Consider the following 13036-nt stretch of genomic DNA (forward strand, 5'->3'; position numbering starts at 1 on the left):
ACTGTCTTGAGGTGGATGGTGTCAGAACTAGATAAACTGTTGGACACCCAGCTGGTGTCAGAGAATTACATGACGTGTGGAAAACCCGCATATCTGGTGTCAGAGGTAGTGAGCATGCGTGTGTACAGAAGAAACACAGGAGTGTATTTTTCCTACACACCTGGCCAGTGATTTGACCAGCTGTCACTCAAAACGAATGGTCAATTCCAACTTGCTCTTCTGCCAACCAAGGCCTGGGACAAATTTTGAGCTTTCTGACCTAATGATGATGTCTCTTCCTAACACTGCCCAGTTCTCTGAATTACAATGATTATCCCCCAAGACCTCCTCATACCAACACCTGCTGCAGACCTTTCCCTGAGATGACACTGCAGAGAATCCTTGTCACCATTTCTCTTCCTGCAGCCATGGCAGGCATCACTCATAGATCAGAGTTCTTTCCTCCTGAGCCTCAGTTACCCCTACAGAACATGCCACAGAAGCCATGAAGAGTGAGACCTGTGAGAGCCACCCTTCCCTGGGAAAAGCAGGACCCAGGGCATGTTGATGTGCTCTTTTCCTTTCTCAGGAGAAATTTAGAAGAAAACTGCATCAAGGCCAGCTTTGCACAATAAGACTTAGGAAACGCACTTGGAGAGTAGAGACGTGACGGGAGGGTGATGACAATAAAGAACGATGCACAGCTTCAAGCAACGATGAGAGGTGGGTTACCGGATCTACCAGCTCAGGTTCTGTTCATTTGATGACCTGACATCAGCTCTGCTCAAGTCCAGCCTTTCTTTCTTCAGGAGGCGCACTAGAACCCCTGCATGATTGGTGTGATGGGGGCTGCCACCTGTGCCTACCTTGGACTTGACGGCCAGGATGATCTTGGGCAGGGCCACGACGAGGCACTTGAGAGCAATGGTGATATACTTGAGCACAAAGTCTGCGATGCCCACGATCCACAGCAGGTCGAAGAAGTCCAGTGTCTCCAGGTTGGGCTTCAGGAATATGAGGCTAGGAGAGGAGTCAGAGTGTCAGAGTGCTCACTTAGGACCACTGGCCCTTGGCAGCTCCTTCTATTCACTCTGGGAGCCTTGTAAATATTACCTGTAGAAAGAGCACTAAACTTCGAGTCAGACATCTGTGTTCTGTTCCTGAATATGCTACTAACTTGCTGTGTGACCTCGGGTGGCTATCTTAACCTCTCTGAGCCTCAGTTCCCCTGAGAGTTAAATGATGAGCTTGGCCTAGAACATCATAAGTTAAAGTCCCCTCCAGTTTTATGGGTCCACAACAGGCTTCCACAAGAGAAACTGGAAGGAAGGGAAGGAGAGAAAAAAAGCTGACCAACACCATGAAGGAGGGAGAGAGAAGCAGGGAGGAAGGTTTTGATGTGTGACAGCGTGCTAAGCCGTTTACTCACTGTATCTTATTGTTCTGTGCAGTAAGCATTGCTTACCCTCACTTTATAAATGAGGCACTAAAGCTTGGAGAGGTAAGGTAAGTTACCCAAAGTCATACTGCATGCTAAGCATACGGGCATGAGTATCAGACAGACTTGAATTTGAATCCAGGCTTCTCCATTTTTTGAACACTAGGCAAATCGTATTCTTTCTATAAGCCTCAGTGTTCTCATCAATAAAATGGGAATCTTTCTGTCCCTCCTAGGGTTATTGGTGGGATTCGATAATAGACATACTACAGACTCTGCCAAGCAGCATTGACAATGATAACCACATCTCTACGAGGCAGGCACTGTTATCTACCCATTTTGCAGGCGAGAAAATGGAGACACAGAAAGGTAAAGGAGCATGCAGATAGTCCTACAAATACGAAAGAACAGTGGTAGATTTGAACCCAGGTGTGCTAGCTACAATTACTGCCCTCAGTCCTTACTCTATGGTAGTGCTGCTTGGAGTGTGTAATCCCTCTTACCCATCCATGACCAGGTAAGGCAACCTCACACTCATCTTCTGTACTTCACTCATGGGAGACAGACAAAAAGTCATTCTCAAACTGACCCTGGTCCATGGCCCACATGTGGAGCAGCACTGCTATCTGTCACCTCTGCAGATGATGGTATTATTCATGTTAATAATATCTTGGTTCTTTACATCATGGTGGCCCTACTCCACCTGCTGTGTCTCAAGTCATTTCATCTTCCCAAGGGCTCTATGGGATTGGTAGGCACTATGATTATCGCATTTTGAGCTGGGGAGTCTGGAGTTCTCTGACTTCATGGAGCCCACAGTATCTCAGCTAGAATGTGGAGCTAGGACTGGAACCAGCACCCAAACCGTGCTGGGCCCCTCGCTTTTCTTTCTGCTGGATTAGAAGCTCCAAGGAAAGGCCACTCCGAGTCGTGCCTGTCCCCCCAGCACAGTGCACACAGCCCAGACTGAGTGCTTTCTAAACTCTTCCCGCATACTCTGCTGGGCTGGCAGACAACAGTGCAAGCTGAGGTCCCCTGATGAGAGCATTCTAGGAGCCAAATGGTCTGTTTTCTTACGTTTATTTTTAAAAATCAATTTCTATTTATAATAAAAATCTTTGAAGAGCTAGACTATGGGCTAAATCAATGAAAACAATCTATTTTGGCAATCTCTCACGATACTGTCAGTGTCCTTCCACATCTGAGCCCCATCTCCATGGGATGCCTCGTCTCCAAGTCTGAGATGCACCCAGGTTATGATATGGGGAGAGGCGGGCGGCCCTGAGCTCCTCTCTTCGTCTCTGCTCTTGTCCCTCCCTGGGCATATCCCAGGCTGGCGGGCTGACTTTCACGCCCTGCTTCTCTGTTATGCATGCATCTCTGATTGCAAAAAAATGAAGATGTGCCATCCACTTTCCACTTTATCCCAGAGACACCAATCTGTTACATTCACCTACCTGGGTTTTACTTCATCATCTTTGTGTTTTTCTGTTGGCTTTGACGCCGGAGAGATGCCAAAGTGTTTTTCCACAGATTGATCACTACATCCACTTATTTCTAAGATACACTATGAACTTTAATGGACGGATACATTTTATTGTCAGTTTTCCACCCCATTAGCCACCACCACCAAAAGGTATAGTAATTCATCATAAAACAATAACATCATGACATGATTAGGACATATCAAATGTTGCAGTTTGCCCAGTAGTTTCTGCATATTATAATATTTGGCCTCTGTAATCATTAGCCTGTTCAGGTGGGTAAAGCAGCAATTAACTTGCTCCCAGTTTCACAAACACAGAAACTAGGGGAGGTTCAAAAAGGCTCCACTATCTGCCAAAGGGCATAAGCTGGCATGTGGCAGGACTATGACCTTCTGGTAATCAGACTTCAAATCCTGGGATGATCCAAACTTGCTTTCACCTACCGGGACTAAGGTTCATTAAAAAGAGTTTCATTAAGCCTCAGTTTCCTTACCCGTAAAATGGCAACAGCAATACCCTGCTCACTTGGAAAGCAAAGTAAGATAATGGCTGTTGGTATCACAAACACACTCTAGACCACTGACATCAAAAAGGAAGACGCTCTATTGCTTTTCCCCAAGACGCTCTCTTTCTCTTCATCTGCTGCCAGTTTGACTCAGCCCTGGTCTGATGAGGGCACAGAGGTCTGAGCCTGCGAATGTGATCATGCCCAGAAAATGGCACAAGCTGGAAATTTATCCAAGGTTCTGGGAAACTCCATCTCCTTTACCCTCCACCAGGACCTTGATCTTCTGGGCCAAGCAACTAATGCAATGTGTGAGAGGCATGTTGATGCCTTGGAACGAATTCTCCAAATTGCTTTTATGCAACTTTGGGTGGCCCCAGAAAGTGGTGAAACTGCTTACTCCTCAAAGTCCATTTTGAAAACAGATGGACATAATCTGAAAGCTTGGCTTGAGTTTCAACCCTGTACTAGAGACCATCACTGGCTAGTCCTTTCCCCTTGTGCACTAGGTGGTCAGTAGAAAATGCAAAATTATACATGAGGCTTGCATCCTATTTCTGCTCAAGAATTCTGCTCTAGGCATGTGTGCACCTAACAACAGGGTGGGATCTGAAGGTTACAGTGTGGCTGAGGGCTACTATATCATTCCCCAATGAAGGGGGTGTGGGTTCCAAGTGCAACAAAGCTCCCCACTTCCCCACTGAGGGTCAGACTCCTCTGCTCACCTGTTATACAGCTGCTGAGAACTGAATGTGTAGAGCACATAGAGGGTGTTCCCCGCTAGAAAGGCCAAGATCCACAAGATGACCAGCACCGACCTCTTCTCCTGGAGACAAAGCAAGAGATCTTGTGGGGAGGCTGAAATGTCAAAGGCACACCTGGCAGAATATTCCAGAATGCTCCCCAACAAGGGGCAAATGTTCCCTTTCTCAAAGGTTTGGAGGAAACACGGCTAATGGTGAAAGGAAGGGTGTTGGCATCTTTCCATCCCACTGGAACCCAAGCAATGGTTACAGTGGAGGTAACAGAAATGTGTGAACCTGCTTGGAGAACTATCCAAAATCAGGAGGGCACCATGGTTAGCAAAACTGATTCTGGAGCTGGATGACCTGGCTTCAAATCCTTGATCTGCTACTTGGGAGCTGTTCAACCCTGGGCAATGACTTAAACTCACTGCATTTCTCTTTCCTCACCCGCTAAAAGGGTGCGTATTATATCAACTTATAAAGTTGTGAGAGCTAATGTACATGAACCGTTTAGAACAGTGACTGGCATATAGGAAATGTTAGTTTACATTTACTGTTAGGGACTGAAGCACTGAGAATTTAAGCAACTCTTGCTCAAGGACACATGTTTTAATAATTTTTTTTTTTTTTGACCACACTGTGAAGCATGTGGAGTCTTAGTTCCCTGGCCAGGGTGCGAACTCGTGCTCCCTGCAGTGAAAACGTGGAGCCCTAACCACTGCTCCGCCAAGGAAGTCCTTTAGGGGCATATATTTTAAGGTCCAGTGCCCTTATTCAAAAGTGAGGTTTTGTTAAGGTTTAAGTAAATGTGACAAATATAAACATTTAGTCAGGCACAGGAGCGTGTCTCAGGGTCACTAAGTGGCAGGACCTGTTATTCCAACTTCACAACCCAGCACTCAATTCAGATTGACAAGTCAGAAACTGCTGTTCTAACTTTTTCTGATATGCACCTTTCCGGACTGACCATTCAGCGTAGGGGCACGTTTGTAGGACTACAGTCAGCTTTGTACATGTTGACGTCAAAGCCCTCTGCGAGCCAGCCTGGTTTCTCTTTCTTCAGACTTGTTTCTGATTTGTCCCCAGGAAGACAAGCTGGGAAACCTTCTCAGTTTGTTTTCTTAGTAGTCTCTCAGCCTGAGAGCAAACCTAGGAAATTTCTAGAGGATGCGTAGAGCAGGGTGTTCCTGCCTGTGTACCCTGGGATACATAATCAGACCCAGTGCTGAGATTCTCAAAAGCCTATCTCTTCCTGGACCAGGGCGGCTGCATTGCTGGAATAAGATGAGGTCATAACTTTCCCAGTGTAACCTTCCCTGTGGTTTCGGTAAATGCTCCAGTCTCCAGACACAGCTCAGTACTTCACACACTGTTACAACACACATTTCCATAGAGCAGACAAAATAAATGCATCTCCATCCACCCATTATTCCAGGAGTGGTCAAGGTTAACGGCTCGAGAAACCACCTCCAACCAACCAACTGCTCTTATCAATGTGATTAATCCACTCGGCAGCCCTTTTTATGCCAATAAATAATAGATTCCAGCTTAATCCCCTGTAAATCTGAACCAAAAGTAGAAGAGAGAGGGAATGAGCAATGCCCTGAGAAGCCAGACTCTGGAGGACAGGTGGGGTAGTTCTCCAGTAGTCAGCTGAGATTCCTAAACCAAGAGTCATGTAGACCTACTGCCACTGAAATATGCACACATAGGCAAAACATCACCTGAGTCTTCAAAGGTGCAAAGACCCCAGAAGCCTATTCATGGATACAGGCATTCCCTTGTCCTTACAATTCAAGTCAAGGCATCCTGAGGATGTTACTGCATCTGAGAAAGAGAGAGCCCCAACAGCCCCACTATGACACTGAACAACCTGCTCTTTTTTATAGGTCATTTAAAAAATTTTTTATTTATTCCTTTATTTGGCTGCATGGGGTGTTAGTTGAGGCATGTGGGAACTTGGTTGCATCATGCGGGATCATTTGTTGTGCAGCACAGACTCCTTGGTTGTGGCCATGTGCAGGTTCAGTTGTTGGGGCCTGTGGACCCAGCTGCTCCATGGCATGTGGGTCTTAGTTCCCTGAGCAGGGATTGAACCTGTGTTCCCTGCATCACAAGGAAGATTCTCAACCGCTGGACCACCAGGGAAGTCCCAACTTGTTGTTCTAATAGCAACAGAAAGGGGTTGGCGTGAAGAAGGCGAGACTGAGGGTCAAGAAGAACCTCTGGCTCCATGCCCTACTCCTGACTTCAACATGCTCATTTGTTTAAAATAAAGACTGAGCTGGCATTTTCGCCTCATGGAGGCCTAGGTGCTTCCAAGAAAGCAGATGACCCCAAAGCAGGGTCAGAGAGGATCGTGGCTATGATAGGAGCCCATGTGCCGCAGAATACACAAGCTTGTTAAGGAAAAATAGCTAAGTTGTTCCTATGAGCCAGGTGCTGCACAAAACACATTCCACACACCATCTGGCTTAATTCTCTCAGTGGGTGAAGTGGATGTGGCAATTCCTTGCCCAGAGGTGGCACCTGAGGATGAGATCAGTGAGGTCACCCCTCCAAGGGCTTGCAGAAGGGTGGAGAGGCTGGGATTTGAACCTGGGGGAGCACAGGCTCTGGGCACAGTGCCTGGATTCATATCCTGACACCATGCTTCGCACTGGCTATATGGCCTTTGGCAGAAAACTTAGATCTTAGCCAAGAAATTATGGGCCACTGTTTCCTCATTGGAAAAATAAACTAAGTGTGATTCTGCCTGCCTCCCAAGTTGCTGGGATAGATCTCCAAGATGAGCTGTGAAATGGGTCCAGCACTGTGCTGGACACATTGAGTGCTCAGCAGGTATCAGAAGGCACTGGGGATGACGGTGGTGAGACCCACACAGCCACCCAGAAGTGCCACTGGGGTGGCCTTAACCATGAGGGTGGGTTGGAAATGAGTTAACTGACTGAATGTCAGGAGGGTAAGGGGACTGGGCTAGGGGCATGAGAGGAGAGGCTGCTCTTGGAAGGGAGAAGGGTGGCACATCTGGGACCTGCCAGGGTAGGGGGCAGAAGAATGACTCCCAAAGGTGCTCCTGTTCTAACTCCCGCAGCCTGTGAATCTGTTCGGTTCCATGGTGATAACGGTTGCAAGTGGAATTAAGATTGCTAATTAGCTGACCCTGCGATGGGGAGAGTTTCCTGCATTACCCGGGGGGTTGGTCCAAATAATCATAAGAGCCCCTGAGAGTGGAAGAGGGAGACAGAAGAGCAGAGTCAGAGAGGGATGTGTCTATGGAAGGATGTTCACCGACGCAATGTGGGTGGCCCAAAGGAGAAGGGGCCAGGAGCCAACGAATGTGAGTGACTGCTAGGACCTGTAAAAGGTGAGGAAAGAGACCATCCTCCAAACCCTCCAGAAGGAAGACAGTCCTGTGGACACCTTGATCTTAGGTTAGAGGGATCCACTTCAGACTTCTGACCTATAGAACCACAAGGAACCCATTTGTGCGGTTTTAAGCCAATGAGTTTGTGGTCATTTGTTACAGCAGCGCTGGAAGGTTGATTTGCCAGGTGACTCACCTTTAGAGAGACCTGTTCCCGGAGCGTGGAGTTGGCATAGGCGAAGGTGCTGGCCATTCCGATGCACACAGCAATGCCTGCAGGGGAGAGGAAGGGCCAAGACCACCCACTTAGATGTGTCAGGCCTGGCCTGGATTACTAGGGACATGGGACACATACCTGCCCTCCTCAGAGTCAACACGCCAACCACAGAGGAGAGAGAAAATCCCATCTCTGGGGCATTTGGGCTGTCATGTATATTGCTGGGAACCTCGAGGCCCCTGACTTAGGGATGGGATTGAGGCCACTGGGGGGAGGGTATTTTATAGGACCAGTTAGCATGGGCTGTGCAGTCTGGTAAGATCTGGGTTCAAATCTCAATTCTGCCACCTCCTCTCTGTGTGAGCTTGGACGAGTCACTGCCCCGCTCTGAGCCCAGTTTCCTCCTCTGTAAAAACAGAATAGTAACAGGACTGAACTCAAGGAGGGATACTGCTTACAATGCGCAATCTCTAGCAGTTTCTGTTGTTGCCGTTCAGTCACCAAGTCATGTCTCGCTCTTCGTGACCCCATGGACTGCAGCATGCCAGGCTTCCCCATTCTTCACTAACTCCGGGAGTTTGCTTGGACTCATGTCCAGTCAGTGATGCTATCTAACCATCGCATCCTCTGCTAGCCTTTTCTTTTGCCTTCAATCTTTCCCAGCACCAGGGTCCTTTCCAATGAGCTGGGTCTTTGCATCAGGTAGCCAAAGTATTTCTATTTTCAAAAAGAATCTGAGGCATGTTATTTGTAATAAAAGCATATGTGGCAAAAGGCCACAGCACCATAAGAAATGGAAGTTTCATGCTAAAAAGGAAAAGAATTCCTAGCTGACAGGAAAACACGACCTTTGGAGAGGGCGGAGAAAGAACGGAGTTTTATTCCACAATTTGCTAAGCTACAGTCAGAATTCTCCCTGAGCAGGGATTTTCAAATCCTACTTTTTGTTCCTTGTGGACAGGATTCTGCTTTTACACAACGTACAGAATTTCCCATGCTTGCAGTTCACTTTTACTTTTTAAATAGTACATGTATTCCATGCATGCTTCCAGATCTACTTTATAAAAGATGAGTTGCTTTACTGAAAACATATAAAATCAAAATCAGTAACCCCACAATCCCTTCTTATACTCTTTGATCAACTGAACAAACCTGACAACTGAGAAAGAATATGACCAAACTTGGAAATAAAACTTGGTGGCGAGTTTGCTGGAATTCAGGTAAGAAGAAACAGGCCAGCTTCTGTTTCTAGGAATAAAAAGGAAGGTGGAGAAGGGCATGGCAACTCACTCCAGTATTCTCGCCTGAAGAATCCCATGGACAGAGGAGTCGGTGGACTATACAGTCCATGGGGTTGCAAAAAGCCAGACCTGACTGAGTGACTAGCACTTTCACTTTCTTTCATGAAAAGGTATAGGTGTACAGTATAATCTTTATGTACATTAGGAGAAAGGGGGGACGGAGAAAGGAGGGGCCTGCAAAGGTTGAGGCTCAGTAGCTTGCAAAGTTCAGAAGCAAGGGGCAGAACCTTCCGCTTGAAGCTTTGTCCACAGCACCTGGGGAAAGGGCTCAGACACCCAAGAAGGGGACCGGCACCACTGCCACAGGCGCCTGAGTCCGGCTGGTGCTAGACTTGGAAGGAGGTGCTGAAGGGCCCAGAACCCAGTGTGTACGCGATTATAGAAACCAAAAAAGCCACCATTTTTTAATTGGTCAAAAAGGAAAAAAAAAAAGGAAGGGACTGATATGGTAGCATCCCAAAAAGGAAGGAGTGACCTGGGTCAGCTGGAACATACCGGAAAGGGGCAAATCAGACACAAATGATGGCCTAACCTCTTCTAGATATTTCTTGTGGGATGTACTAGGCTATGTACTAGGCTATGAGATAATCTGTACTATAATTTCTGCCATAAGATAAAAACAATAGCCTAAAACTCTCCAGGACACAGCAACACCATGATCTAATACCAGTAACAGAAATAAATAGCAGTGGGCCAGAGACCACGTTTATTCAATGTTAAGTATGTGTCAGGTACTATGCTAAGTACTTCATGAATCATTATTTTACTTCCTAGTAATAGGCTGTATTTATTGAGCACTTGCTATGTGCAGGATTCCACGTTAAATATTTTACAGGTACTAACAATGAATATAATAAAGATGATTATCTACACTTGGACAGCACTTAGTCTCTGCCAGGCACTGACCTAAGGGCTTAACACGTTTACTCATTTAACCTTACTCAGTCTTATGAAGGCAGAAGCGGTACATATAATAGTATCTGTAACACACTGTTATAGTATATGCGTATCTATGATACCTATATAATAGGATATGAAATAGTACAGCTGTCCCTAACCTTTCTGGTACCAGGGACTGACTTCATGGAAGATAATTTTTCAATAGGTCAGGGATGGGGGGAATGGTTTATGGGTGATTCAAGCACATTACATTTATTATGCACTTTACTTCTAATCTAATGCCACCGCTGAGCTGACAGGAGGTACTGTCGCACGGCCTGGAGGTTGGGGACCCCTGAATAGTACAAATACTATTTTAATCCTCATTTTATGGACGTTGGGACTAAAGCACAGAGAGGTTAAATAATGTCCCCAGCATCACACAGCTAGGAAGGGGAAGAATTCAGGTTCAGACTGGAGAAGTCTGAACTCCTCCACACCTTCAAGTCACCCAACCAGCTGAATGTTTCTATCACAACCCTTGCTGGACAGATGAGGAAACAGGCTCAGAGAAGGCTAGTCGACCAGGATTTGAACCCAGGTCTGAAGCGGAATCCTGGCCTTTTAAGGACTTTGCACCATGAGGACCTCTACTGCCTTCCCTTGGCACTTGGGATGGAGACCCCCAACCCCTTGGGTTAAGTGGCAGGCATTGACCCCCGCATCTCCCCGACACTCACCGAGCTTATGCTGGAAGCACAATTTGGCCAGGAGGATGAGGATGAAGGGGAGCCCTTTCTGGAGCCAGCAGATCACAGCCTTCAGCTCCGACAAGGCTGGGGCGGGTGTCCCAGGCTGCTCATCGCCTGCCTCGTCCGAATGTGAGCGGTGGTCCCCACCCACGTGCTGCAGCAGGGAGCCCCCGCGGTGGCTGCCGTGGTGGAAGTGGTGGTGGGGCTGCCGATGGTGGTGGTAGGCGCCCCCCTCGCCACGGCCCCCGCCTTCCTCCCTGGATGCCGGCATCTGCAGGAACACGTCCCCACCGCCAGCCGCGGCCCCCAGGACCAGGCTGGACGGGAATGGGGTGGTGGGGAGGCCGCCTGCCGGGAGGCCGGATAAGCCCGAGAAGAGCGCTGGTGGGGAGGCCGCTTCCGCCTTCAGACTCTCAAAGACGCCACCTTCGTCCACACTCGCCTCGGAGCTGAGCGCTTGGCTGCGATTTCTGGACCAGTCAGGCAGTGGAGGATGGGGGGGCAAATGACAGGATCAATAATGTTATGGGCTGAATTGTGCCCCCTCCCCCAGGAAAATCATACATTGACACCCTAACCCCCAGTACCTCAGCATGCAATTGTTTTTGAAGAAGGGTTTTTGCAGAGGTGATTAAGTTAAAAGGAGATTATTAGTGCCAGCCCTTGTCCAGGTTCCCTGGTGGCTCAGATGGGAAAGAATCTGCCTGCAATGCAGGAGACTGGGGTTTGATCCCTGGGTGGGAAAGATCCCCTGGAGAAGGGCATGGCAACCCACTCCAGTATTCTTGCCTGGGAAATCCCATAGACAGAGGAGCCTGGTGGTCTACAGTCCATGGGGTTGCAAAGGGTCAGACACAACTGAGCGACTGACACTTTAATCCAATATGACTTTTGTCCTTACAAGAGGGAATCTGGACACAGACACAAGAAAGGGTGGATGATATGACGACACAGGGAGGAGGTGGCCATCTGCAAGCCACCAAGAGAGGCCTCAGAAGAAACCAACCCTGCTGACACCCTGACCTTGGACTTCCAGCATCCAGAACTGTGAGAAAATAAATTTCTGTCATTTAAGCCGCCTAGTCTACAACACCCTGTCATGGCCAGCCCTTGCAAATTAATACAAGTAATAATAGCAATAGGGTTATAATCTTTACTGAAAATTTCCTATGTGCCAGATACTTGTTCCAACTGCTTTTCATTAAATTAACTCATTAAGTCTTCCTATCAACCCTGTGAGTCAGGTACTAATAATATCCCCATCTTACAGATCAAGAAACTGAGGCACAGAAAAGAGTAACTTGTCTAAAGTCACACAGCTGGTAAGGGGTGGTACAGAGAGATTCAAACCCAGAAGGCTACCTCTGGAGTCTGCTTTCTTAACCACTTTACTTCACTGAGAAGGGAGCGCAGGGTCCTACGATTCGAGAATAACCTCAGGAACTCAGGTTCCCCGGCTCTGTCATCTACAAGTTCAATGATTCCCAGTTCCCAAGAGGATCCACCGTGGTTACAGCTGATATTTGGAGGGCGGCAGAGAGTAATGGGAAGAAGACTTAATTGGAGAAGCCCAGGTGTGAACCCTAGCTCCACCCTTCCTAGGGCTCTTAACAAGTCTACACTTGGTTTTCTCACCTGGAAAATGGGTGTAAACACTGTTCATGCATAGAATTCCTGGGGATCAAATTTATCTGACACTAAGTAAATGGGAACTCTTATCTCTATCCCTATGCAAAACCTCCAGGGCCAACTGCCATTCCTAGTTCCAAGCACAGCCTCTTGTACTGAAATCAGATAAAGCATGCTGATGCTCTTTCAGAGCCACTGCCAGAGGAGCAGAGAGCCTAGAGTTACTCTTCCAAGAATGCAGAGCCTTGAACTGAGTGCCCTTTCCCATAAACACCAGGCCCCAGAACCCTGGATGTCATGTCTTCTCTTGGACTTGTCCTTTTCAAATGGAATCAGTCCACAGAACAGGTGGAACTGATTAGTTTAATGTGCTGTGTCAGTGGGAGGGGCAAAGAGCCACCCTTTCCTCCTCCTCTCACCCCAGAAGAGGGCTCCCAAGGCACCTCCACAAACCCGTTCAGTATACCTAAAACACCCAGAGTTTACTCCAAGTGAGAGCTGACTTCCACTCATCCTCTGGACTCTGCAACCCAGGGCATACAGTAGGTGCTTAATAAATGCACGGCAGCTATCACCCAGGGACGAAATGGCCCCTGAGGGAGGCTCCAGGGAAGGTTTTACACTGCTTTCACACTTGACCTTATATAAACTATCTCCCACTCAGAGAACAGGGTGAATAAAAAAAATCCAACATATATTCAATTATTACACTATCCCACTAAAAGGGCTTCCCATT

General features: G+C 47.6%; 1 protein-coding gene across 1 annotated transcript in view; it reads right to left on the reverse strand.

The window, feature by feature from the left end:
• RNFT2 (ring finger protein, transmembrane 2) overlaps positions 1–13036 on the reverse strand; it is a 56774-nt gene that overhangs the window by 39530 nt on the left and 4208 nt on the right. The window contains exons 3-6 of the mRNA XM_068990221.1: positions 10660–11141; positions 7719–7795; positions 4135–4235; positions 846–999 (exon numbers count right to left, since the gene is read on the reverse strand). Of these exons, the coding sequence (XP_068846322.1) occupies positions 846–999; positions 4135–4235; positions 7719–7795; positions 10660–11141 (814 nt within the window). The remainder of the gene's footprint in view (positions 1–845; positions 1000–4134; positions 4236–7718; positions 7796–10659; positions 11142–13036) is intronic.

Source organism: Capricornis sumatraensis, chromosome 17 (assembly GCF_032405125.1).
Source record: "Capricornis sumatraensis isolate serow.1 chromosome 17, serow.2, whole genome shotgun sequence".
In the NCBI taxonomy this organism is placed as follows: Eukaryota; Metazoa; Chordata; class Mammalia; order Artiodactyla; family Bovidae; genus Capricornis; species Capricornis sumatraensis.